Below are 27,740 nucleotides of genomic sequence, written 5' to 3'. Positions count from 1 at the left end.
CTATTGAAGATTTTTTCCTGCGATACAGAGGATGTAGGGATAAAAGGCTGTTATTCTGGCCCATTTCGAGTTCGAGTCCCGGAGCATTCCTCTCACATGAACTTTGATACTTAAAACTGAACCTTTGACATTTCTCGTAAACACAACCACATTCATGAAACACGTTGTGCACATGCATTACCTGCACCCAGGCCCTGTAAAAGCACAAGGAATTGTGGAACTCAATCACTTTGAGAAAATGCCACACTTGACACAAGACGAAAGGAATTAGGTTATCGGTATGGTCAGCCAAGGTGCTTCAGATGTGATGATTGCCAGTCACTTTAATGTGCATCCATCCACTGAAAGTCGACTCAGACAACGTTTTCGGGCTACCGGAAGTGTTGCTGATCGTCCGCGACCTGGTGCACCACCTGTGATAACAGCTCGACAAAACCGCAATATCCGAGTTTCACACTTGCGAAATCGGTTCCAAACAGCTGATGATTAGGCAAGGAGGACAATTGGGACAAGTCAACGTCATTTCAGCGCCCAAAAGGTGCAAGGACGCCTTGCTGCCTTCAACATCCGGTGTCGTCACCCGTACCGTGGTTATTGCATCGCCACAGACTTGCCAGACAGCGATGGGCAGCAAATGGGGCCAATCTTGGCAACAGGACATGGCCAGATGTCATTTTTTCAGATGAATCCAGGTTTAACTTATCCTTTGCAGATAGACGTCAACAGATTTATCGACGTAAAGGAGAAAGACCTGCGCCAAACTGTGTCCTTGAACATGATCGTTTTGGAAGGGGTGGTGTCATGATTAGACCACAGACCATCAGAGGCTGCAGACCATCCAACAGCTGTTCCTGAGAAATGTGTGTCTTTCAATGCCCCAAAGACTGCGAGCATGTCTTGCAGCGCACGGTGGACACACACGATATTGACTGCAAGTGACCCCTCCTTTGTTTGATGTCGTTATTGCGTCACTGATGTTGTTGTTGACTGGACATTTTCAGATGAAATTATTCACAGATGTTCACTTAAAACATATCTGCCAGTTAGGTTTATATATGTTGAAATTTGTGTGAGTAAAGAAAGTATGAATGTCAAATTGCATTTTTAATGGCTTTAAGTATATTAACTAGTTGGTTTTAATGCAAAGGCCCCTAATGAGATACAAAATGTGCATCTGATGCATACACTGATCCAAGGCATTTACCAACCACCTGCACATTAGGGAGTATAGGCCGTAACCTCTTATAGCTGACAAGTGGATGGATATGTTGTATTATTATTGTTCTTATGAATATTACACAGTTAAAGACACGGATCAAAGTTTGGGCATTACCACATAAAGGGTGAAACTCTTATGAATATTACACAGTTAAAGACACGGATCACAGTTTGGGCATTACCACATATAGGGTGAAACTTATTTCGTTTCTATTCATTCCCATTATCATTGGATTTTCACTACCAGTAACTATGGCAACTGAAACTCAAATGCATTTTCCTTCTGTTCAACATTCGTGTTGTTCTATATATTGCGGCTTTTGTGAATGCAGTTTCTAGTCAAAGTAACGAGATTGTTGACATAACAAAACAAAATAAATCAAACAGAAAACATTTTTGTCAATAAAAAGTAGCTTGATGTCCGTGAGAGCGCATCGACATACAATCTACCCCTACGTACAATAGTCTCAGTGCTTGTTAGCTTCTGCACGTCGCTATCTATGAGCAAATATCTTGAAAGTGACCCTGAAACAAATTGTACTTCGCTTATACAGGCTATGACGCAAGTATTACCACATACATAGGCGTGAAACGTATTTCGTTTCTACTGATTCCCGTCAACAGTTTTGACGTTCCCAACTAGGAAGAATGGCGATCAGAGATACCTTGCGCTGGTTGATCTCCTTCGGACTGGGCTGTTTTTGTTCAATATTCGTTTTGCTTGGTTTGTTTGTGTATTTCGTGAGACATCCCATCGCATTTTTCTCCCGCAAGAAACGAGATGTGATGCCATCAGTTCTAAACGACCCGGACTTGGGAACACATGGCTATGTTCACTTGGCTGTGAGTAAAATAAATAGCTTTTGTCAAAGCGGACCTTTGATTAATTTCCTAGCGAATAATTCATGCTCATATTCCTAATCACGCAGACCTTACGAACTGTTTCGCGGATTTAACGTCAGTTTAGAATGAGTGACATTAAATGTACAAGCAAGCTGAGTCTCGCCAGCTAATCGTCGCTACTGATATTAGTTTTAGACTTTAGACTAAAGGTTAGCGGAGTTACTGTCGCTTACACAAAAGTGCCGAGTCATTCGGGAATCAGGTCTACATGTGCTGTCGACGTTATACGTGTTAAATACATTCGTTGTTGTATAATGTCAATCTAAGTTATTGTTATGAACATAATTGTTATCACATAACACTTTATTATTAACTTCCCTGGTGTATGTATATTTGGAAGAAACATTATATAGAGGATATTATTTGAGTGCCCATGTCATACTATGTTTACGACACGAGTGCCTAAATGTTGGTATTTCCCGAGCAAGAGCGAGGGATATACCGATATTTAGGCACGAGTGTCGTTAACATAGTATGATATGGGCACGAATATAATATCTGCTTATTACCGAAGTCGTCAAATTGAGGAAAATAAACCAAAATCTGCTTTCAAATATAGGCTGGCTACCAGCCGTCGCCGCATGTAGAACGCAACGTCACAGAAGAATCGTGACGTCACCATGACAAAGTGATATTTTGCCCTAGGGCATCGTATGAAAAATATGAACCCGATATGTTCGCCCTCGTAGGTAATAACAACAGAAATCAACATATGAAGATGATGGTCTGAGCATGGTTAATATCAAAACTTTTACTGATTCACTAAAAATTGCATGTTTAAAGAGATACGTTTCAAATTTTATAGTTTAGCTGGTTTTCCTCTAAAAGGCATACTTCTATTAGGCTCAAATGTTAATAAACAATACAAACTCGAAAACCCGTTTCGGAAAGACGCACTCGATGCATGGAATAAATATATTAAGGGCTATGAATGGTGAGTGAGTGAGTGAGTTTAGTTTTACGCAGCAGTGAGCAATATCCCAGCTATATGGCAGCGGTCTGTAAATAATCGAGGCAATCCAGTGGTCAACAGCACGAGCATCGATCTGCGCAATTGGGAACCGATGACATGTGTCAACCAAGTCAGCGAGCCTGACCACCCGTTAGTCGGCTATGAATGATATAAATGACGTTCACATGCAACCCATTTATCTAAATCACCTGTGTAACCACACTAATTTGATTAACTGGTTTCAAAAATGAATAGTACACATTAAGGATATTTGTAATGACCATGATTTCCTTTACATTTTCAGAACTTAAAGCAAAATTTGATGTTAGGGATACGGTACTTGATCTAAATCGTTTTTTTCACAATATTCCCCTTGGAATGATTTGAACAAATGTAAAGTTTCAAAATTAAGAAAATAATGTGATATGACCAGCAGCAGACCATATTTCTACAAGTTCTATATATATAAACCCTGTTAAAGCCATTTACACAAAAGGGAGTTGCTTAAAATGAAACTGGTTATAATGATTTAATTTCATTATGTGGTTCAGTAACATCTAAAGGTATATATTGAATGTCCAACTATCAAACTGTTTTGGAAAGAATCTATCAATCTCGTTAACAGACTATTGATGAACTTCCTACCATAGATATTTTATTAAGTGGTTCAGTAACATCTATCAGGTATATATTGAATGTCCAACTATCAAACTGTTTTGGAAATAATCTATCAATCTCGTTAATAGACTATTGAACATAATACATGAACTTGTGTCCTCCTACTATAGATATATTATTTTGCTGCAATAGCAACCACCTACTCTATCACCTGATTTTATTGGCCAAACGCCATATATCAGAAATGAACATAAAGCGTCTGAAACCCTGTTTTAGTATCTATAAAGCAGTATTTCAAATTGAAAGGTATATTTGTTCGAAAAATATCAATACGGATGAATTTAATAGAAAATGGAATATAATATCACCAGCGCTGTGACTGTTATGACTGTATCTGACGATGATGTAGAACTTCCATTGTGATTCCACGGTCTTGCACTTAGTATACTATTCCCAACACATAATGTAACTGACCGCCTCCGTGGTGTAGTGGTTAGAGCGTCCGCCCAGAGAGCGGAAGGTCGCGGGTTCGATCCCCGACTGCGTCATACCAAAAGACGTTAAAATATGGTACTTGTTGGTCCCTGTCTGGCGCTCGGCATTGAAGGGTACAACAAGGACTGGTCGGCTCGGAGTCAGTATAATGTGTCTGAGTGGGGTATTCATGCTTCACAGCGGCATGGTATCTCAGTGGGCTAGCACTGTAAAACCAGCTTAAGTCTGGGCTAGTAGAAGCAGCCGCACATACACATACACACGCATGCACGTCGTCATATAAGCGAAATATTCTCAAGCACGACGTTTAACCCAATTTCACCTCACCTCACATAATGTGACTGAATATGTGTGTGTTCCATTCCATGTATGGTGTCCGCCACTTGAGCGTTTCGGCAAATTGATGCTTGTATCCAACTGAAATGAATACAAAAAAAATACAACATCACCAAGCAGGTGTTCACGTACATTGCTGTAATACCACCATGAATATGAAAACAATACAACCAAATCTTGGTGCTGAAAGAGGTCATTATGCTTACTTATAAAGAGAAAAAAAATCAAATAAGCTTGGAAAACATTCGATTGGCCGATCAAAGGTTTAACATTTACAATAATTACTCGTCAGTCGCTGATATTCCACAGAATATAATGTTTAAGAGTAAATATTTTTTCTCAAACGTGTCAAGTCATTATTCGTATAATTTAATATTTATCAACAGAAATTGTTAGCGGATTTAGAGGTATGGTTCTGTCCCTAGCCAAAGTATTTCTAACATACGTGTGGATGAGAAACCCATGTGAAATACTTCATATCACACGTGTGTGTGAGAATGGGTTGGCTACCTTGCAGGAGAAGAGAAATCGCCAGTGTTGATCCACTGGAAACCCCGTCATGCATGTGAGTTAAGTACTAGTATATGGATTTTGAAACAATTCGTAAAGAGGAACGTACTTTGTTTCCGACATTTTTCAGTGTTTCCTGGATTCTAACCAATGCAAAACTTTGAGCAAATGCTGACAATGAGACTTCATTGTCTACACTGACAAAAAACAGTTTGCGTTCAATATTTCCTTGTCAGAACGGAGATAATGAATAGAATGGAATTACTAGGTTCTGTATTTTTAATCGGGCGTGTTACCTGATTTGATTGCCCCTAATCTGTCCTTACTTGTTACATATTACTCAATTTCCGTGCAGTACCAATATACTTAAACCAATTTTTGTTTGGAATCAAACAGTCTATGCTGCTAAGACCATCTTATAAATGGTATTTTCTCATTTCAGGATGTAAAGATCCACTATGTTGCCCAGGGAGACGAGACCAAACCGTTGATGCTGTTTGTGCATGGGTTCCCAGAGTTTTGGTACTCATGGCGATTCCAGTTGCGTGAGTTCAAGAACGATTACAGGTGATCAAGAGAGATTCCATTAGACTGGTTTACTGTTCGTGCTGCGTCTTCCCTATTAGGTTGCCCTAAACATAGAGAAATTAAATTACTAGAACTTTTCACGTCTCCAAAACGGTTCGGATTTTCTTGTTCTTTGAAACTTCTTTGAAAGACTATCCCCAACATATTTAACAACACATATCTTCTGTAGTGTTCCATAAGCATTGTATCAAAGTAATACTAAATATGGCACCAGTGAGATTATGGAAATGGTAACTGCTTATTGGTCAGGTAAAATGACAATTTGAACCAAACAAACTGAATGAGTGCACTTTGATGTCGTGCAACAATAGGTAAGGTTTCGATGTCGGCGGTAGACAAGTAAACCACGTACACAAATACATTACGAGTTTAAATTAATGTGTCCAGACAGAATGTATGTCAATCATTAATTAACAATAACTTCACTCGTGACAGATTTCACCACCACCTTATAGGTTATTTAATAAATCACCCCCCCTCGTCACATATTCTTCCCTAATGGTTAGGCATTACCAGAAATCTATGAAAGTGTGTCCAAATCCCAGACGAACTCAAATTGAGCCTCTATGTAAGCTGTTGTCATTGGGTTTTTGAAAAATGATATATAATTTGTTGCATGGTCTTGTGTGCACTTTTGTATTTATTACACATTTCAACAATACAAGTGAATATCAAACGGACAGGGTGATTCAATAAGCAATAGATGAAAGGAAAAACAGAATTTGTGGGAATTTCTGAACTTTTTCTCAATATTGATGCACATTTTGTAATGAAATGGTAATGATATCATTCCCTCTGTAGGACGTGGAAAGTTGGAATTATTTTAAAGGGTCTTCCTTTCGTTTGGGGAATTCAAGCAAATAGCTTTGTTTGGCAAGTTGAATTATAACATCTTTATCTGTGAAGTCTAGTTCTCTTGATCCTGTCCGATTGTGGTTACCCTGCTAAATGTATCAGACAACATATGCAAACCATCAATATTATTTGTTATTCCCATTTGTACAAGTCTAGGTTTGGTAGGTAACAAGTGATGCAGGACTGACACCATTGTCAGGCAGTAAGCTGTGTACATCAGGGTCCCGATCCACAAAACGTTTTCAGCGCTACGACATTCGTAAGTCAATTATAAACTATGGAGTTACGACAGGTCGTAACGTTACGAACGCATTGTGGATCGGGACCCTGAACGGTACATGGTCACAGAGAAACCAGATTTACAAACATATATGATTTTAATATTATGACTTCCCAATTTCTACGATGTCTATTACTTCTTATGCTATTCGAACTGAATGTTCTGTCTGTCAGCTCAGTGACCTTGCTGATCGAATTTACCACTTTTTCATTTTCCTCACATTTTAACTTTGTAATTATAAAACGGCGTTATTTTTCCCCCAGGGTTGTGGCCATTGATATGAGGGGTTATGGTGACTCTGACAAGCCTTCCGGTGTTGCCAATTACCAGATGTCCAAGTTGGTGACGGATCTTAAACAGATCATCCCTGCTCTTGGTAAGATTGTATTTACTCCCGTGCAGATTCCGGGTTAAACTTGATATCTGTGATGGTTGTCAGGGACACCTGATTGGATTCAATTATCAGGATCTGTGACTTGGTGTCCTACGCCGTGATATTGCTGTAATATTGCTAAAAACGGCGTAAAACCATACTCACTCACTGTGACTTGGTTGTCGGTGTGTTATCGCACCCTTGCGTTCGGTAGTGATGTATGTAAACATCATGGATTATCTGGTCCTGTTTCAGTTATTTACAGGCCACCTTCAACAAACATACAGAAAAACAAATTAAATATGTCCTTTTTCTTGAAGTTGTACTCAACGTAATCCAGTTGTTTCAGGGTGGTAGCACCGAACTGAAATAAAGGAAGTTAGATTTGAGGTTCATGTGTGTACCGTTGAACCGAAATGCAATTAATTGCTGTCTTGTGCTTTTTAATTTAGAATTACTGTATGTCCTGGTTGTGAACGTTCGTTCTTTGAGGAGAATGAAATGTGAAGTGGTTTGCTTATATCATAGAATTACCAAGTCTAGTGTCTCGGATAAGGTATGGAATATTGTACGTGAAACGAAAGTAAACATCTAAACATACTGAGCATATATGTTTTCCTGCTGAATCAACTATCTGCATAGACAATAAGAGTGAGTGAGTGAGTGAGTTGGGTTTTACGCCGCTTTTAGCAATATTCCTGTAATATCACGGCGGGGGACACCAGAAATGGGGTCACACATTGTACCCATGTGAGGAATCGAACCCGGGTCTTCGGCGTGACGAGCGAACGCTTTAACCACTAGGCTACCCCACCGCCCCTAGACAATAAGAAAAAATACAATATGAAATATAAACATGCGTGAACATGATAGTGGTTTGATATACAGGTGTAATGTTATACCTGTCGTGTGTTGTGTGGAGTCGGAGAACACAGTAACTCCTGCTTCTATTTTCAGGCTACAGATCCTGTGTGCTAGTAGGTCTGGACTGGGGAGCAGTAATTGCCAGAATATTCGCCTCTAAACACCCACACATGGTCGACAAACTCATTACAATGAACTGTCCCCGTCCAGACATTATTCACAACTATCTGGAGACGCATATGTTCGAGTTGAAGAAAGTATGGTAATAACAGTATATAGTCTGCATTGGCTAATCATGACAATGGTACATGTACCACGAATATACATTGTTTATCTGTTAGTGGTAACCGTGTAACAAGTACATTTAGGCTGTCTGGAGCTTGTTGAGAAAAGTCAAATGTTGGGGCGGTATGATCCCTTCATGAACAGTGTTGACCGGCATCGTCGATAATCTCCACTATAGTGGAGAGTGATCGTAACGTATACCCTGGAGATTATCGAGGATGTGTTGGCCGGCAGGGTGTTGCTTGTAATCAAGAACATTAGGCAAGATTACCAAGTGAAATGATGCCATCTGACTATATACGTGATCAAAATATATTTTAAGAAACTAAACATCCTTAACACAATATGCAGTCTACACCAATATCTCCAGATAAGAATACTTCACTATATCAATGCGAGCAAGGAAGAAGCATTAAGTTAAGAATTTACTCTCTGTGACGTTTCATTCCTGAAGTCTTGTCCGGTTTCAATATGGCCATCGTGGCAGCCATATTGAATATGTCATTTCGGCTTATGCGTTTATTATATATCCTTCTGAACTTATGACATTTGCTAATCCGTTAATGAATAACAATAAATGTTTACTTTTTCTGACGAGTTAGATTTTGTTAATATGTACCTATCATTGTCTGTTTTAGGTACATTTTATTCTTCCAAGTCCCGTTTCTTCCTGAGTTGATGCTGCTAGTGAATGACATGAAACTTATGGAAACAACCATGGCGGGGCCTAATGGTAATCTCACGGTAGGAACACTTAGCACTGAGGACATGGAGGCCTACAAATACGCTTTATCTAGACCAGGTAATTACATTGTAGCAGTTAATTACTGTAATATCTAAAGTGAGTGAGTGAGTTATAGTTTAGCAACATTCCTGTAATATCACGGCGGGGGACACCAGAAATAGGGTCACACATTGTACCCATGTGAGGAATCGAACCCGGGACTTCGGCGTGACGAGCGAACGCTTTAGCCACTAGGCTACCCACTGCCATAATATCTAAAGGAGTATCAATTAAATCATTTGGGAGAGTTGAGGCAGAACAGGGGCCCCAACCTCATGCTGTAGGTTTCATTATATTATTTTAAATGATGTTCAGGCCATACATGTGGCTATGACCAGGTTTAGTAGGTTGCTAGGGAGCTTCTTAGAGAGCGATGTCACTCTAGTTATCAATGTGTTACATTAGTCTGTAAATGTGGAGATGTTCTTGGTGCAATGGATCAGTAGGTATATTGTTAGATATGGTTCTGGGTTGTCCTGAGACCCTTGGATCTCTTCATTGTGTAAAAGGGATAGAGACGCATTTATGGTTTAACGCCGCTTGTAGCAATATTCCAGCAATATCACGACGGGGGACACCAGAAAAGGGCTTCACACATTGTACCAATGTGGGGAATCGAACTTGGGTCTTAGGCGTGACGAGCCAACGCATTAAAGACTAGGCTACTACACCGCCCCTGAAAAATAGTATAGGGACGGTGCCTCATGTAACTCTTAGGTTTGTGAATGCCAAAATATTAAGTCTGATATATTGGCGGCTTGTACGTTATCACGTCGGGACCAGCCAAGCTGCGATTGATATAATGAGCCTTATCTCACACCGAGTCATGGTGACAAGCAACTGACCAAATCATCGAACATGACCACCGGGCGCATTCCTTTGTGACGTGCAGCAAGCACATTTACCATAAATCCCCAAAGGCATTTCAGATTTTAATTTTGCCGAGAACAGGGATTAGATGTTTGAGATCAGTCTTCAGGCACAAGGACACCGATGGAGTCTAAGCTTCTGGCATAGTGATTTCATATATGTAACTAACATTGTATTATAATACATTTACTGGTTATTTCCAGGTGCTGCAACCGCTGTTATCGATTATTATCGAGCTTTTATCCGGTTCCCTCCAAGAAAGATCTCGAAGATCTCCTGTCCGCTGCTGGTTATTTGGGGCTGCAAGGACATGATCCTGGACAGAGACATGTCCGCTGCTGCTGCTGCTGTTGTAGACAACCAAACAGTCAAATACATAGAGGAGGCAGGTCACTGGGTCATGATGGACACTCCGGACATAGTTAACAAACATATGAGAGATTTTCTAAAGTAAATCTTTATTTTGCCGTTAAATGATAACAATTGTTTTGAGAAGAAATGATTAATTCATTCTGGTGATTGCTCAAAACGGCATCGGTGCTTTGCTTGCAATCTATTATGCCAACGAAACATGCATCATATTATCATATTAATTTTTCCATCAAAAGGGATAAATATTTCGATGTCAAAACAGTTAAGGATCTTTTTTATAACATTAATTATCATTTAATAACTGAATTTTTAAAGGAAATAACTTGATAAATTTTGGATAATATGTTTTGTAAAAAGATAACTGGTATTTTAAACATGGTAGTATAAATTAGCAACAGCGATTGTTAGTGGTTGAGGATTTTAGATCCTCGGAGGGGGTTAAAGTATCGTAAAATTATTGTCCTCCTCAGAGAATACGTAAGTCCGCAAACTTTCAAAACTGAACTTAAACTGACCAGATTTTTAAAACGTAGTATTTTTGTCCTTTTAAAGTTTGGCTAAATATATCCTACAATCGCCAGCGGCTGAAGGGGTGGTGTAAATCCAACAAGGGTCAATGCAGGTAACAAAGGTACCATGGTCCCTAGTATGGTGATCTACCTTCAGTTGTTGGCGATCTATAGCCTGTTTTTATATTGTATCGTTCTCTACATTTTAGATTTAATTACCAGTTTTAGATACATATCTGTGATGGTCTGGTTGGTTTACTGTCCTTTGTCGACAGACATTTTAAATTGATTACCTTATTGTCCCCCGCCATATTCAGCAGCGTCCGTCCGTCCTGATTCTTGTTAACGCGTCGCGATATCTCATGAACTGTTGTACCCAGTGTCTTCAAATTTGGTGACAGCCTACATTGGGGGATTACGCAGATAGCAGTCGATTTGGGTGACCTTGACCTTATCTTCAAGGCCACCCCGACACTTTGGCCATTTTTCAAACTTATGTAAACGAGATATCTCACCCAATGTCTTCAATTATGCCGACATTGGGTGATTATGCAGACACCAGTCATTTGACGCACGCACGCACACACACTGAGATTGTCAGAAATTCCGCTTGAGGCAGATATGATAACTTGCATATTTGACTAATGTACTTGCTAACTATCTTTAATTCTTAACTTTGGTTACTATATAGACCAGCCAACTTTTTTCTATTTTATCCTTTTATTTAACCGAGTGCTTTAACGTCATAATAGTTCAGGGCGAAAGTGTGTTTTATTACACTATACATGGTGGTAGAGCGAACTGTATTTCTTTTCTAAGATGCCAAATTTAATACTTTCTAAGGATAATTACGATTAATTTAAGGCAGAAAACAAACGACGGTGTCGGTGACCTAAATTAAGAATCCTCGCACAGGGCTAAATGGCGCGCTGTTCTATTGATGTGTCTGCCCCCCAACGTTAAGACGAACGTTACCAGAAAAACAAATGATAAACAGTTTGATGACGGTTTACGTTCGGATTAAATATCTTCTCTAAATTATTTTAATTACATCTGTGATTAACGTAAACCATGTGAACGTCGCATTTCTACTACCAACGTATGTTTAGATCAGTACATCCAGACGAAGCTGAGTAGTCAAGCGACATTCCACGATTGCATTGTGGGAATGTAAACATTGCGAACGTTACCGTGTCGCTGAAAACTTGTGAGTCGAATTGAGACATTTTACGTCAGAAAACATAAACGTAATGTTTCCACCAGTGATGTTAGGTGAGTGAAGCAACTGCAAACCAAGAAACGGGATGCAACGCAGTAGTTTACTGTAGGAGGCCGTACGAGGCGACAACTGACATGCATCGTGACGTCGCTTACATTGTGACCTAATGTAAAATGGTTCGATTACGAGGAGGCACACTAGAATGGCGCAGTGACAGGATAACGTCATTCAATTGTTACGTCATCAAAAAGCTATACCTTTATTGTCTGATAATGTAATTTTTTTTTCGATTGTTCTAACCGCTAGGCATCTTAGAAGCGTGGCTAATAAACCCATATATACATCATTATCGTTCTGATTTGAGCCTTCAAACCAAAATGAATAACAATCGTGTGCCCTCATTCATTTCATGTTGTGAAAACGAGGTTGAAAGATATTTGGTCATACTATGTAATGATGTTACTGTGTGTATAGATTTGTATCTTGATCATTGTATGAAGATGGTTAATGCACACAAGTTCTTTATAGACAAATGTGCTTCCTGCTGTTATTTTGTGTGAAGAATATGTATACAACAACATTTTGAAAAGATAAATACAGTATTTGACCTTCATGTTTGTGTTTTTGTCAGTTAGTGAGAGGGGCGATTTCATATTTGCTTTAATTTTATGTTGCCCACTCAATCTAATACGTTTTGCTGCCAAATACTACTACTACTACTACTACTACTTCTACTACTACTACTACTACTTCTTCTACTACTACTACTATTACTTCTTCTACTACTACTTCTACTACTACTTGTACTACTACTACTACTACTACTACTACTACTACTACTACTGCTACCACTACCACTACTACTACTACTACTACTACTACTACTACTACTACTACTACTACTACTACTACTACTACTACTACTACTACTACTACTACTACTACTTAGGCTAAGATTTTTAAAGGAAACTGACAAAAGACTGGAGTTAATGTGCAGTATGCTTGGATGAAGTGTATCAGAAGCCTCTCTCTGTGCTGCCCAGGACCAGTCACATCTCACAAGAAACCCTATGTGTGTGGTTTTGTTTCAAAATGTAAAACATGTACTGTAGTTCGTGCAATGTATTTCGTGAAAATGACCAACACCTTGTCAGTAGATGTCTAAAGGTGGCACAAACACAGCACCTTAGGTGACATGATGGTTTGGTTCCATTCTCTGATTATTTCCCCATACTTGTAGTTTTGTCTCACAGATCCATATGGTACGACCCAGAATATGTAGAGGGCGACATGGAAAATGATAATTCTCTGGTACTGGTCCGTATGCAGCCTCATACGCATGCTGGCCAATAACCTGACGTTGTCGTGTGTTATAAACCCAATGAAATCATTTTAATCACTGCATTTTCTTTATGACTCCAAACTTTCGACATTTCTCACTATGGTCGTCCAGAGTCAGGAGAAAGATGGCAAAAATGAGACCCAAGTTCCAAGGTCCCGCTCTACAAAGAGACCGTAGCGTACCAAGGCCCGCTCTAAAAAGAGACTTAAGGTCAGCGCTACGTAGTACGATCTCTTTGTTCAACGGGCCGACTCTACAAAGAGTGCCTTAGGTTTGCACCTCCCAATCAGTTGACCGACTTTGGGAGAGTATCCGGGTTTGCTGCCAGGTACAAACCATTTTGTCACTCTGGCCAAAATGTTATTGGTAGATTCAACAAGGCAGCCCTTCCTGGGAAACGGCCCCTTCGTCCTTACATGGCTGCGTGTAACAGGAGGCAATTACGGGCTTTGGACCTAATCAGCCTGTCTGATCCAGGATGAACCGGACCATGTTTGTTGCATTTAATTCTTATAATCTGCAAATACTATTTCTACTATCGCTAATGTAGGCCTCTACACCATACGTATTTCTCTCAGTTATGGCTAATGCACGAAACTGTTAATCACTGGCTTAGAGAACGACATTACGAAAAGTTATTCCAACCCCTCAGCCCAGTCCGATATACAACCAACCAACCTGAAGATAAAACAATGTGAAATGTTAAGGGGATTTTCCGTTTCTTTGTAATTTCTGTTGTGATTTCTTATATAAATAATCCGGAAGTGATTCCGTCGCACCAGTTGGCTATCCAAACCATGTTAACGTCTATTTTTCGACATCCCGAAATGGAATAAGGCCACAAACGTTTTTCTGTGTCAATAATGGCAGATAACTGAGTCGGTTGCATCAGCGCGTTCAACGGATGTCTTTCCATGTCCGAGGCGACTTCATGTCCTGCGGAAAGAGAGAGAGAGAGAGAGAGAGAGAGAGAGAGAGAGAGAGAGAGAGAGAGAGAGAGAGAGATGTAGAGAGAGAGAGAGAGAGAGAGAGAGAGAGAGAGAGAGAGAGAGAGAGAGAGAGAGAGAGAGAGAGAGAGAGAGAGAGAGCATTTTTGCAAGTCACAGACATGAAGGTAAATTTTAAGAAAACTGGGGCTGATATTCGGATGTGGCAGGCCTCTCGAACATTGTGAAAATCGAAATATGATCGATGGTGTATATATTGAAACTGTGTCGTTTTATAGCTATCAACTTGTTTGGACTTGGGCGCTAACTATTGCTGTGCAGAGTAACAAACTTATCATGACATTGTACAGCTATCAAAAGAAAGTTTGAAATGGCCCTGTCAAGATTTATTCAATATATTTGATGTCACCATTTTGCCCTATGGTTTGCTATGGTGCAGAGGTATGAGACACTACATATTGTAAAGTACTGCTTCTCAGAAGATGTAGAGCAAAAATGTCCAAATGGTTTCCCAGAATGGGTCAAACAACATACAATGCTACGGTTTGGGGAATATGTGGTAGAGACCATCTCGTGTATACCACAAGGGCTATATGTCAGGTATTTGTGCAGGCTGTTGCATTTGGATGATCACAGACTGACTCGCCAATGGGATTTAAGGCTCAAATCACTTAATGGCTCTGGTCGTACCACATGGGCTATTCAAATCAAATACATTTACTGAAAACGAGGATCTGGATATATATTGGCAGTATTATTATATTAATTCACCTTTTTAAACAAAGATTATTTGATAACCTTCACCAACCACTGTCTAGTTTTATCAACTGTATATCTGATTCATTCCACTATAAGCACCTTAAAACCCTATTCAACGCAGAGAGCTTGAGATATCTTGAACCCAATACCCCAGTGGAGCGGAGATTAGGTATGACTCGTTTAAGATGTAGTAGATTTAAACTTGCAGTTGATGCTCCCATGCTCTGAACGTCTCTGAGAGATGAGTGTGAGTTCAGTGGGTCTGTTATGAAGTTGAATTCCATGTATTGCTTGTATGTGAGCGTTACTCAGCTCAAATAAACGTGTATCTTAGACAGGTCACCAAGTCTCAAACTGTGACATCTTTGATCGAAATTGTTACATTTGAAAACTTTGATGATGTATATAACATTACTTTATATTTAAGCAAAGACTAACAGCAAAGAAAATTAAACTGTTTCTCCAATTACATGGATAATTCATGCCACCAAACATTGCGTGTGCTGTGGGTCTATAGCAATATTATTGAGTACACTGTCAGTCATCTTGATAACAGAAATAAATAAATATAATCTTATAGGTCTGACTATAAATATGAGTCATTTATATGACAGTGGCTTATCCGTTTTGACATTAATCTTATCAAGCTCAACTCTTTGGGTGAATCCATAATCCGAGTTTCCGCCGTTACGCGTTTCGAATGAAAACATATATAAACTAGAATGTATATGTGAATCAGCAACCCAATTGCAATCATCAGTAAAATTAATGGTCCAGTTGTATCGTTGCTTCATTTACTTTAAAGGGAATGCAGTAGCTTGTCACAGATCTGATGAAAACAGAATATATTCTATGTATATATTAAGATGCATATGATAATTAATAATGAAGTTGTTAAACACATCCACAATTAATAAGCACAATAATAAGATTAGAATCGAGTTCTATACTTTGGGAAGAGCCTGTGTAACTCTAGGTCTATAAAACCCCAGGTTCTATCAGATAAAGGACAATATCGCCGCAAAACAGCTGTTTCTGAAGGGGAATATAAACAATAACACTGCGATGAGTGTCAGTGGACTGGCTCTTTTGAGTGGCATATATGTGCCGTTCATGGCATGAGTTAGCACTAGAAACAACTGAAATGTATTGCACCAAAACATATTAACAGCCACCTTATCTTTGCGTTGTTTCAAAGAGACATTGTTCGCTTTACAGTATAGCTATCTATCTATGAAATCACCACATCAATATACTATGTACAACGTTATCAATGACATACATAGAGATTATTACCCACGTCTTACATGCATTGAATTGACAAAATAGCGTATTTTTGTTATTGTTATGGTTTCAAACCGCAACCGGTTTCATAAAGAGGTTGCGGAAGAATTTTGTTCTGTAGAACACTTTTGCATGACGTCACACTGTAATGACGTCACTACGCCATTCTCGTCTGTTCCCTGGTAACCGACGTCACGATGCATGTCAGTTGTCATCGCCTCTCATACAGCCTCCTACAGTAAACTACTCCGTAGAACACCGTTTCTTGGTTTGCAACTGCTTCACTCGGCTAATATAACTGGTGGAAACATTGCGTTTATGTTTTGCCACTGATATAATGTCTCAGTCCGACTCACAATTAAACAGCGACACGATAACGTTCGCAATGTTTACATTCCCACAATGCATCTAAGTTGTAGAATGAATGAATTCACGTGTTTGTTATGAATGAACAAGTAGTAACGTGACCTAACTGAGAGGTCATCGGTTATCCAATCAAATCGTTAGAATCTCATACTTTGACCACGTGGGTCAAAGTCCGCGCAGTACTGAACAAAAGTCGTGCTGAATTTCGTTTCTATTCATTCCCGTCACACTTTTGACTCTCCCAACCAGGAAGTATGGCGATCGAAGGTATTCTCGTCAGGTGGATCTCTTTCGGTCTCGGTTGTTTCTATTCGACATTCGTTTTGTTCACTTTAACTCTGGGTTTTGTGAAACACCCTATCGCATTTTTCTCCCGCAAGAAACGAGATGTGATGCCATCAGTTCTAAACGACCCGGACTTGGGAACACATGGCTACGTGCACTTGGAGGTGAGTGAACAAACCGTATGTCAACGCGGGACTTTTGATTAATTATTTGTGCTGAATGATGCAGAGGTTTCAGATTTATTTTACACATTTACGGTCAGGTTAGATAGTATGACAGTAAGTTGCACAAAGTGGGGTAAGTGGTCACAATCGTACAAATTATTCTTGACACCTTGTGCTGTCGCGACAGGTGAGACAGGTCGTCCTATATTTTGGACTTTGGACTGAAGAAAGCTAAGACAGAGTCGCAGTCACTTTTGCTGAGACTTTTGACAGGTCGTCCTATATTTTTGACTTTGGACTAAAAGCTAGGACAGAGTTGCAGTCACTTTTGCTGAGTCATTTGGAAATCTTTTCTACAATCTAACCTACTATTATGACAATAATCATTAACAGCTAGCATACATAAGCGAAAAAAACCCAACCAAAACAGATAAGCAACACAAATTTCCACTAGCATTTCCATATTAAACTATTCTGCCAAGATGACCAAGTTACGTTACCATAGTTACCAGGTTACATGAACACACAGTGAGGCATGAATAATTTCTGGAAAAGTTGTTTTTTCACTCTCAGGCAGTGTATTTTAACTCATTGCCTTTCTGACACCAAAGAGTTAGTGGAAATTTGTTGTAGAATGGAAATAGACATTCAAAGTTCTGTATTTTCAATGGAGAGATATATAAGGAGTGTTACCTGAAGATCTACAGATGTGTTAGGGACCGTTCATAATTTCTGGGGGGTCACCTATTTTGTTCTGGGGAAATAGGGGGGTTGGCTGGTCAGCAATTATGTACACATGTACTGATGGTGGTGGTGGGGTGTCAGCAATTTTGTACATAAAATATTAAAAATAATGCTTAAAATTATGGGAAGGTCGAGGGGGGTAATTGATTTTGTACATGATATGCATGCAGGCGGTCATGTGGTAAACATCATCAGGCGGGTGGTGTCTCATCCCCATGCCATTAATTATGAACGGTCCCTTACCTAAGCATGAAAAAAACCCAATCATTGTAGGCTCGTCCGGCACAGTTTCAAAGTTAGTTCTGTTTCCTAATGATGCTTATACTTAGGGCTGCACGGTATTACCGGTATACGTGTAAACTGCAATACGACATTGTTACAATTACGTATCGCGATACGTTTATGATGTACCGGTATACAGACAAAGAATTGTTTGTTCAATTTTAATCCATTCAGCACAGCAGGAAAGACTTCCGCCCGTATACCCTCTGTATAATAGTGAGGAAAAAGATATGTATACATGTATATTCAGGTAATATGGGTGGTGGGGATTGGGCGGAAGTCTTTCCAAATGATTGGCAACGGATCCACTTAAAAATTGTCAAGGAGCAAAGAATCGATGTCATTAGGAACCAATCTTTATCCAATAAAATAGCTTCTTACAACTACGAAAATACTCCTGGTAAGGTTATTGTGATATTATTGATGATAAGAGCATTGGAACGATACCCGCCATCAAATTAATCTTTTCGAGTGTCTTTCATACGGAACTTTGAAAACGGAGGCATTTCCCAATGTTGTGTCATGTTACCGGGCGAAAAGCCACGGTTATCGGGAAATAGGCGATCACACATATTATTTAATTAATCTTTAGATAATAATATTCGGATTACATAAAAATGAAAATGTGAAAGAAACAGGTAAGAGGATATTATGACATCTTTCAAATGGATTAAAATAGCGGGAGTACACCTGCTATCAAAATTCTCTTCCCTTTACACAATGGTGGTTTGTCGTTTTGTAATATCAGTGATTTTGAAATAGTATCGTTTCTTTTGTCCGTTAGTTTAGTATGGGTGGGTTGATGTAGGACATGATGTAAGCTAGTTTCAGTTGAATTTGTCATATATATTAAATGAGAAATCATACACTTATCTGTGTTAACTTTCCTTTGGAGAGCAGTTACCATTAAAAGAAAGACTTGTTGAAAGTTTTTTATAGTAAAGTGTAGGGCTTGTTATATTTGGATAGGACTAGTGACATACAAAATCCACTAGCCCGGAGGACTAGTTAAAATATTTAGTGAGTGTCAATCCCTGCTGTTTTAAAATTAAAATATACACAGAAGAATGTCCTGGTTTTTCCTTTTTCTTGCTTTGAAAGAAGCTATACAATGCACAATGGTTATTCGCATATACTGTGATTCAATTGAAGGAAGGTAAAAGTGGAGATACTGTTCTTTCAAGACAAAGTGGACAGATCTCAATAACATAGGTGTTCTTTCAAGATACAGTCAATTCCCTCCGCCCTAAGCATGTTTATCTAATGATTTCCATGTCCGCTGGGGACAAAGTAATAAATTCGAAATCACTTTATCGATGTATTCAGACATAGGTATGTCTATGAGGGTAGAAAAAAAGATGATCCAGTCCTAATTCCTCATCTCATTGGGACAAGCATTTGTTTATCGTAATGATTTCCATGTCACCGGTATTAGGGCACCTTATCAGTTCCAGTCTGATTAGCACAGACAGTGATTTCCGTAATCATCGGGATTTGACTGTATATTGCAGTACGTATCACAATACAGAAGAGTGTTTTGCAATATATCGCAATATGAAATTTGGGGCAATACACAGCCCTACTTGTACTACTAAAAATGTAGGGGATATTCCGGGTTTGGATGATATTATTTGGGAACCAAGATATGTGATTGTATTTGGATTTCGAAAATAATTATTCCATCCTTTAATTTAGTGCAAACATGCCAATTGTGGCATGTGTCACACCAGGAATGGCTACATGCAGTTGGCATGTTGGAAGCTGAAAGAACACAGAGTACTGTGGCATGAGCTGTTAATGTTTCACAGTCAGTAATTAAAATCACTGTCGATAGACAAAAGCGTTTATGAAATATCAAGTGTGACAATTCAAATATTGAATCAAAGTACATCTCTCAAATTAGTGATAATGGTTAGCTCACAGAAATCATGATCACATGTTACTATGGTGTCAGATTCTGATTTTTTTGAACGTTTACTTCAGAATCAGCAACTGGAATAAATTCAAATATTGTTGCAGTCCTAGGTAGTCAGTCCAGACTTGTTATCCAGTGAGCATGTCTGGGATATCCTTGCACGGAACATTCGTCACCAACAACCGCCGACTGCTCTCAAGAACTTGGCATTGTTCTGCAGGAAGAATGAAACAAGCAGACACTGGATATTTGATTGGGAGTATGCCCTGTCAAATCCAGGTTTGCCTTGAGCATATTGGCAGATTCATGCAATATTAATGAGTTTGACTTTTCATGGTCAGTGACATGATGGACTGTTTGGCCAATCATATAAAAAATCTATGTTCATCTGATGTTCATCAACTGATGCAAGTCTCAGTCAGGTGTCCCTGTTCCACTGTTAAACTATTCTTTTTTCTTATTTCAGGATGTTAGGATCCACTATGTTGCCCAGGGAGACGAGACCAAACCGTTGATGCTGTTTGTGCATGGGTTTCCAGAGTTCTGGTACTCATGGCGATACCAGCTGCGTGAGTTCAAGAAGGATTACAGGTGACCGGAGTTGTATTTCTTTGGCTTTGCCATAAATATATGATTGGGTGTCCAAATCCCAGGCTTGCTCTCATTCTGTTACTGTGTTTGCCAGGTACCGGTAGGTCCTCACGCATTAAGTTCAAAGACCAGTTTCAATATGTATCAGAATGTTACCTGCTTCAACCTTGCAGTAATCAGTCAAAAGATTACCTGCCCAGGAAATAAATTACCCATCCAATCAGATACACCTGGCTACCAACAGGAAAGTACATTTCAGAAAGTCATCCAACCCATAAGAAAGTTACTCACCCCATCTAAACATCACTCACCTGATCATAAAGTTACCCACCCCATCTGAAAGTCGCCCACCCCAACCCCATCATAAAGTTACCCACCACATCAGAAAGTCACTCAGATGATCAGAAAGTCACCAACAGTCCGAATGCAACCAGCTTTCATGAAGTCACCAATCTCCAGGGCCCGTGAAGATCCAGGTTAGAATTGGTCTTCAGTAACGAAAGCTTGTCGTATCCTTGGGATTGGGTGGTCAGGCTCGCTGACTTGGTTGACACAGGTCATCGAATCCCAGTTTCAAAGAACGATGGTCATGATGTTGACCACTGGATTGTCTGGTCCAGACTTGATTATTTACAGACTGCTGCCATATAGCTGGAATATTGCTGAGTGTGGCGTAAAACTAAACTCACTCACTTGCCAATCTCCATCCATCAGAGAGTAACAAACAAACGGTATCGCTTGTCTTACCAGAAAGATATACACATTATGTCAAAGTTCTGATTTTGCAATCATGAATAAATCACGTTCTGATACAATACCTATGACCTTTGTTTTTCCTCTATTTTGATTAATTTTAATACCTGTGTTGTTTTAACCCAGGGTTGTGGCCATTGATCTGAGAGGCTATGGTGACTCTGACAAGCCGTCCGGTGTTGACAATTACCAGATGTCCAAGATGGTGGGCGATCTGAAACAACTCATCCCAGCTCTAGGTAACATCAAAATTTGGAAGTGATAGTCCTAAGTGGTGACTGACGGGACTGGGTGGTCAGGCTCGGTATAGTTGATGCATGTCATCATATTTTTGTAGATCATTGCACATGAAGTCACTCACTGGATTGTCTGGTCCAAAATCAGTTATTTGCAAACCACTGTCATATTTCTGAGTTCCATCGTTACACAACAAGCAAACAAACAATTTGATGTCAGAAATCGGGCTCTAGTTGGAATGATGTTTATGAGAAGTTAGTGAACATCCATCATGAGTTTTTCCAACTTTTTACACAAATGGAGGGTCTCTATTTCCCTGATAAGTCAACTATCAGTTTACACAGAGAAAATACACTCTCTTGGTATACTGTGTCAATGAAATATGAATAAGCGTGATCAAAAGGTAAATATTTACATAGAAGTAGTTTTATGCTTCTTGTGTGTTTTATGGAGTCTAAACATGATTCTCCAGGACACTCCAGCTGCTTCTGTTTCCTCAGGCTACAGGTCCTGTGTGCTGGTTTCTCATGACTGGGGCGGCGCCATTGCCTGGTCATTCACTGCCTTCCACCCAGAACTGGTCGACAAGCTGATCGTGATGAACTGCCCCCATCCAGGCATCTTCCGAAGCTTCATGCATAAGAGTTGGACGCAGTTCAGGAAATCTTGGTACCAAAAATATCTTTAGTTTCTTCTATAACATCTGTACCCTGAGAATCAGCTCATCATACTCTCGGGACATGATACACAAATAAGTATCTTTTATCTGCCAATGGTAACCATGGTAACTGTAGACAGGTGTGACCACAGAGGGTTCTCCCATAAGCATGATTAGACTTCCAACTTCACGACCATAGGAAGATACTGGTTGAATTGGGAACATTTGGATGAGTTTAGGAATATATTTTAGATATATATACCATGAAATAAGGTGAAACTAGGCATAATTTTAACAACTCCTTTGAAACCTCTTTGCTGTTTGTGTTCAGAAATTCAGAAATTCCTCAAATTACTGTATCACATCACCAAATTAATGCGAATGCATAAAGCCTTGCCTAAAATGCATCATGAAATTAACGCAAGTAACCCTATTTTCGAACTTTGTCAAATATATGACCTGATTACATTCAGAAAGAAGACATAAAATTCCACGATGTATTATGAGGTGGTAGCTAGTGTTGGAGCAAAATCATTTATAGTAACAACTTGAACTAATAAATAAATAAAGCATGAGTGAAACATATTAACAGATTTTGTGATTTCAAATGTCATTACCTTCCTATTTCAGCCAGACAGCATGCCATAGATTCAAAATCTGAACATGTATGTTTTTGTTATAAGTGTTTGTGAGATTTGCAAAGTCATTTGCTGAAACAACTCGAATTTATTTGTCAACCAAAGGAGGAGGGGAAGGGAGGGGGAACATATCTTGTTGTGAGTGAAAATATATTCTAGTTTTTGATATTTAGTACAATATATTTTACATTTACTAATTACTTTAGCTGAAGTATGTGGTCTTATGATCATTTATCTTCATGTTGTGTTTCAGGTACATGTTCTTCTTCCAAGTTCCATTTCTCCCTGAGTTGATGCTGAAAGTAAATGACATGAAATCCCTGGAAAGAATCTTCACGGGGGCGTCAGGGTGGTGTCACCACTGGGAACTGTAGCCCTGACGATGTAGAAGCCTACAAATATGCTTTCTCTAGACCAGGTAATTACTGTGTAGGGTTGTATACTCCATAATACAATTGTATTAGAAGGACACCTGTTGGAATTGTGTTTTGACAGTAAGAAGAGGAGTTCGTTCCAAGGCCATAGAAATGGCTGTATCCCTGGGTGCCATTGTACAAAACAACCTTAGCACTTAGGTGATCATAAGTCCCATACTTTAACATAGACTTACGACTGTCTTAGCGCTAAGGTTGTTTTGTACAATGGCATCCAGGTCCAATAGAATGTTAGTGAGTTTGTTAGACAGTGGATAACTTTGGTTACCATTATTATTAACTTGTGCAGTTTCCATATATTCGTTTAACACTGTATACCCTATATCAACACATGCCCCGTATTTCCAGGTGCTGCAACATGTGCCATTAATTACTATCGAGCTACAACTCGGTTCGGTGCCAAAAAGCTGCCGAGGATCTCCTGCCCGGTGCTGACCATCTGGGGCTGCAAGGACGTGGCCTTGGAGACTGGCCTTGCTGCTGCTGCTAATTCCATCGTAGAGAATCACTCCGTTAAATACATAGAGGAGGCTAGCCACTGGGTCATGATGGACACTCCAGAAGAAGTTAATAAACACATGAAAGATTTTCTGAAGTAAAGATGTGATGCTGAGGTACATGGTAGAAAATGTGTGACATATTATTGATATACAATGATAATATCTGCAGGTATAGATATTCAGATGCACAGTTGTATTTTTATACTCTTGTTTTGTATTGTATTATACGATATGTATGAGGCCATATTGCACTCCACCTGCTTCAGATCTCCAGGAATCAGATCCTGTGTTGCTGGTAGCCCATGACTGGGAAGGGCCATTGCCCCAGTATTCACTACCATGCAGAATATATATTCCTTATACAGATATACATGTTTGATGAAGAAATCTAAATCAGTAGATGTACTTTTTGAAAGACCAGGGTTGACCGTAACTCCCATACTTTAACATAGACTTAAGGTAGCCTTAGCGCTAAGGTTGTTTTGTACAACGGCACCCAGTTCATTATGTTAAACTTACCTCACCCTTACACAGTGCTTTAGCTTCCCCACCTTAACCGAACACCTTTGATTTACCTCCCTGCTCTCATTACTGTTTTTCCAGGTTGCTCAAGGTACTGTTTGGCCTTAGCACCAGACCTTTTCGCCATTTCTGGGCAAACCAAAAGTTTGGCCCCCCAGCTTGAGACCTAAATGCGGTTTTATGTGACATGTGTGACCAGGAACAAGCTCTGTGCCCTATCACGAGGACTGCACCAATATCTCAAGTGTCCACACAACACCATCAGTGTCCGTTCATTCTGGTCTCTGACGGTGTCACCGCTGAAGTGACACTTAACATCACTTTGGCTCCACTCGGATATTCTTCAAGGTTATTGGTGTGCTGTCCTGTTGCCTCCAGAGTCCCACAAGCCACACCAGATGTGAGCATTCTCATGCATGATGGCCCTGCCAAGTTTTCTTAATATTCAGACCACTGCTTTGATCTGAGAGTGCTTGACCAGCACCATATCCCCCAGTTCTTTTTGGGGCTGGAGGGATTCTTGCCTGATGCTTATGCAATGCTTCCTCAGCATCTCTGGCACTTATGATAGTACATTATCCATTTCTGGCACTACTGGGGAAGAACATGTGGAAATGAATGCAGTGTTTCTATAGTTACCTGATTCTACACCTTAAAGGACTACCCTTACCTCGTCTGCCTCCATGCCTTACTGTTCTGGCACCACTGTCCATGCTACATCAGCTGCCTACAGCAAAAGACAGGAGAACGGACCAAGGTAGATAACTCTGGGGTGTTGAGGCACTGACAAGCCTGCTTCGTTTGTATCTGTTCCAGTACTGTCTGTCTGGTTAAGGTGGGGAAGATAAAGCACTGTGTGGCGTCAGTAAGAATAGAAAAGGCATTGTATTTATCCTGTATTACTCATTTCTGTTTTGACTGTGTTCATGAAGCAGCTTTGTATTAACCGGTGTGTATCATAGTTAGTATTACATAAGTGCCATACAATGAGAATGGTTGGGGCTGTGATGATTCACAACGGTATCGGTATATTCATGTTAGGCCATGATACAGCTGTTTCACATTTTGTGGGGGCCGTAGGTCTGATAGGTTCTCTAGTCTTGTAGTCCTGAGACTAACTGTCAACTTGAAGGACGGCTTATTGTCTTCCAAAATATGGTTTCTGTTGATATGAGTAAATGTGATTGTATGAGCTGGATGAACTTGTCCCTTGCCTCCAACTACTGGAAAGAGGACTTTGGTTCAGAGAAATATGTGCTTTACAATATCATCCATGTTGTGACGGCCTTCAGACTCACAGTATGGGAATTCCAGTATGAACAATGTTGAGAAAAGATGTGAAGTCATGTAAGACCTTGTGGTGTTGTGCTTTCCATGCCTGCAGGCCAGCAGACTATTTTATTTATTTGCGTATTCAATATGACAACTGACCGGTCAGCAAGCTATATTCTCTACCAAGCAGGGGTGGAAATAACCCATTGCCCGACGTCTGAGTCCAGTGTTTTTTTCTGTCGGGCAAGCAAATTTGTATATCACACTGTACCGGTGTCCAGTTGATTTCGAAAGTTAATTATGTGGTTTATTTAAACAATCAACAAGAAAATGGCCGGTATAGTGGAAAAATAATCAGGTCAAGTGATTTTACGTGTGCCACTGTACCGGAGTACACTTGCAATTTTAAAGTTATTTCCACCCCTGCCAAGTGATGTTGATGTCATTATGGTTGTTTGAAAGTGTTCAGTTCATGGTTAGGTTGTGTTGTGTTTTTGATTGAGTAAAGCTCCTTCATATCACAGGTTTGTTTCTTAAGATCCATTATCACGACCGTCTACCTACAGCAACTATAGTGAACAGTACACAGAGTTGATCTCGGTCAATTTAAGTGTTCATCATATTGGATACTTATTTCAATATGTCACCATCAATTATTTGCACAACACTAGTTAGAAAAAATTCTGTTTAAATGGTTACTTGCTTGTTAGAGTGGTGTAGTCCCAACGTAGCTTTAAAGCTTTTCTATACAGGCCAAAGTCATTTATACCTTTTGTTATTTGCCAATCATTCTTGATTGTTAACTCTTTACAGATCATATATTAATTACATATTGATGTGGTTGTGTTTTCATCTTGTCATAGGGTTGTATATGTCCTTGCTTAATGAATGGAAATCCAGGTGTCTGTGATCATCTTTTAATATATCATTCCTCTGGGAACAAATTTTGATTTATGTTCTCAGGAATTAAGTTGAAGTCTGGATGTTTATAGAAGTGGTTGTGTCAAAAGTTTTGTTGTTTTGTACAATCAATATACCGGTAATCAGCATAGAAGCTTACTGTTGCTTTTCAGTCATACTTATCATTTTGTATGAAGACTATACATAGGTTTAAGTTGTCCTCATATTGTTTATGATTGAATAGATAATAAATGTAGTTTTAAAACACTTGTTTGAGTTTTGTGTTAATTAGGGAGTCCAGCTGGGTTCTGAGTTCCAGTGAGATGGGAGATTTAGAACCTGTGGGAAATCGAGACTTGCTTCCTTTTGAGCATGTGTTGCTATTTGTATCAGCGCTGACTTCAGCTGTTTTTCGACCGCCTCCGTGGTGTAGTGGTTAGAGCGTCCGCCCGGAGAGCGGAAGGTCACGGATTCGATCCCCGGCCGCGTCATACCAAAAGACGTTAAAATATGGTACTTGTTGGTCCCTGCCTGGCGCTCGGCATTAATGGGTACAACAAGGACTGGTCGGCACGGAGTCAGTATAATGTGTCTGAGTGGGGCATTAATGCTTCACTGCGGCATGGTATCTCAGTGAGCTAGCACTATAAAACCAGCTTAAGTCTGGGCTAGTACAAGAAGCTGCACATACACATACACACGCATGCACGTCGTCATATGAGCGAAATATTCTCAAGTACGACGCTGAACCCAATTTCACCTCACCCCTCACCATTAATGCAGGCACCAGGCAGGGCAACAACAAGCATCACCTTTCAACATCTGGTCTGACATGGCCAGAGGATCGAACCACTGACCTGCTTTCTGGGCAGACACTCTACCCACTAGGCCACAGAAGCAGTTTGGCATTAAATACAAGAAAGAACAAGATATTAGTTATCCAAAATATATTCTGTACATTATCTTATTTCTCTCCACTGTTCTCTCGTCAGGTGGTTAGAGAGAATGACACACAGACACACTGTACTCATCTTCGAGTATACAGGGTATATTATCACAAAGCTGTTAACATATCTACCCTGGACCTATTCACTACCACAGATTAAAGAGTGACAT

General features: G+C 39.7%; 2 protein-coding genes across 2 annotated transcripts; both read left to right on the top strand.

The window, feature by feature from the left end:
* Positions 1-1,794: 1,794 nt before the first annotated feature.
* LOC124289455 (epoxide hydrolase 4-like) lies at positions 1,795-11,640 on the top strand. The gene is made up of 6 exons (XM_046726073.1): positions 1,795-2,061; positions 5,475-5,599; positions 7,019-7,131; positions 8,086-8,254; positions 8,916-9,079; positions 10,135-11,640. The coding sequence occupies exons 1-6, from the start codon at positions 1,867-1,869 to the stop codon at positions 10,383-10,385; spliced, it is 1,017 nt and encodes a 338-aa protein (XP_046582029.1). The 5' UTR covers positions 1,795-1,866; the 3' UTR covers positions 10,386-11,640.
* A 5,241-nt stretch (positions 11,641-16,881) lies between these two features.
* Positions 16,882-26,890, top strand: LOC124289444 (epoxide hydrolase 4-like). Its single transcript, XM_046726065.1, is given in 7 exon segments — positions 16,882-17,178; positions 20,586-20,710; positions 21,590-21,702; positions 22,201-22,369; positions 23,250-23,334; positions 23,336-23,414; positions 23,779-26,890. Coding segments are annotated over 7 exon segments (1,017 nt in total). The 5' UTR covers positions 16,882-16,983; the 3' UTR covers positions 24,030-26,890.
* Positions 26,891-27,740: the final 850 nt, after the last annotated feature.

Source organism: Haliotis rubra, unplaced genomic scaffold (assembly GCF_003918875.1).
Source record: "Haliotis rubra isolate DU_JTF1 unplaced genomic scaffold, ASM391887v1 Scf112, whole genome shotgun sequence".
NCBI classification, from domain to species: Eukaryota; Metazoa; Mollusca; class Gastropoda; order Lepetellida; family Haliotidae; genus Haliotis; species Haliotis rubra.
The sequence above is the reverse complement of the archived record's forward strand: the minus strand, read 5'-3'. Positions and strand labels throughout refer to the sequence as shown.

Excerpts from the sequence above, each read along its gene's own strand:
- LOC124289455 (XM_046726073.1), top strand. The coding sequence starts at position 1,867 with ATGGCGATCAGAGATACCTTGCGCTGGTTGATCTCCTTCGGACTGGGC. Across the intron at positions 5,600-7,018 it reads GAGTTCAAGAACGATTACAG|GGTTGTGGCCATTGATATGA; the intron begins GTGATCAAGAGA and ends TTTTTCCCCCAG. Across the intron at positions 7,132-8,085 it reads ACAGATCATCCCTGCTCTTG|GCTACAGATCCTGTGTGCTA; the intron begins GTAAGATTGTAT and ends TTCTATTTTCAG.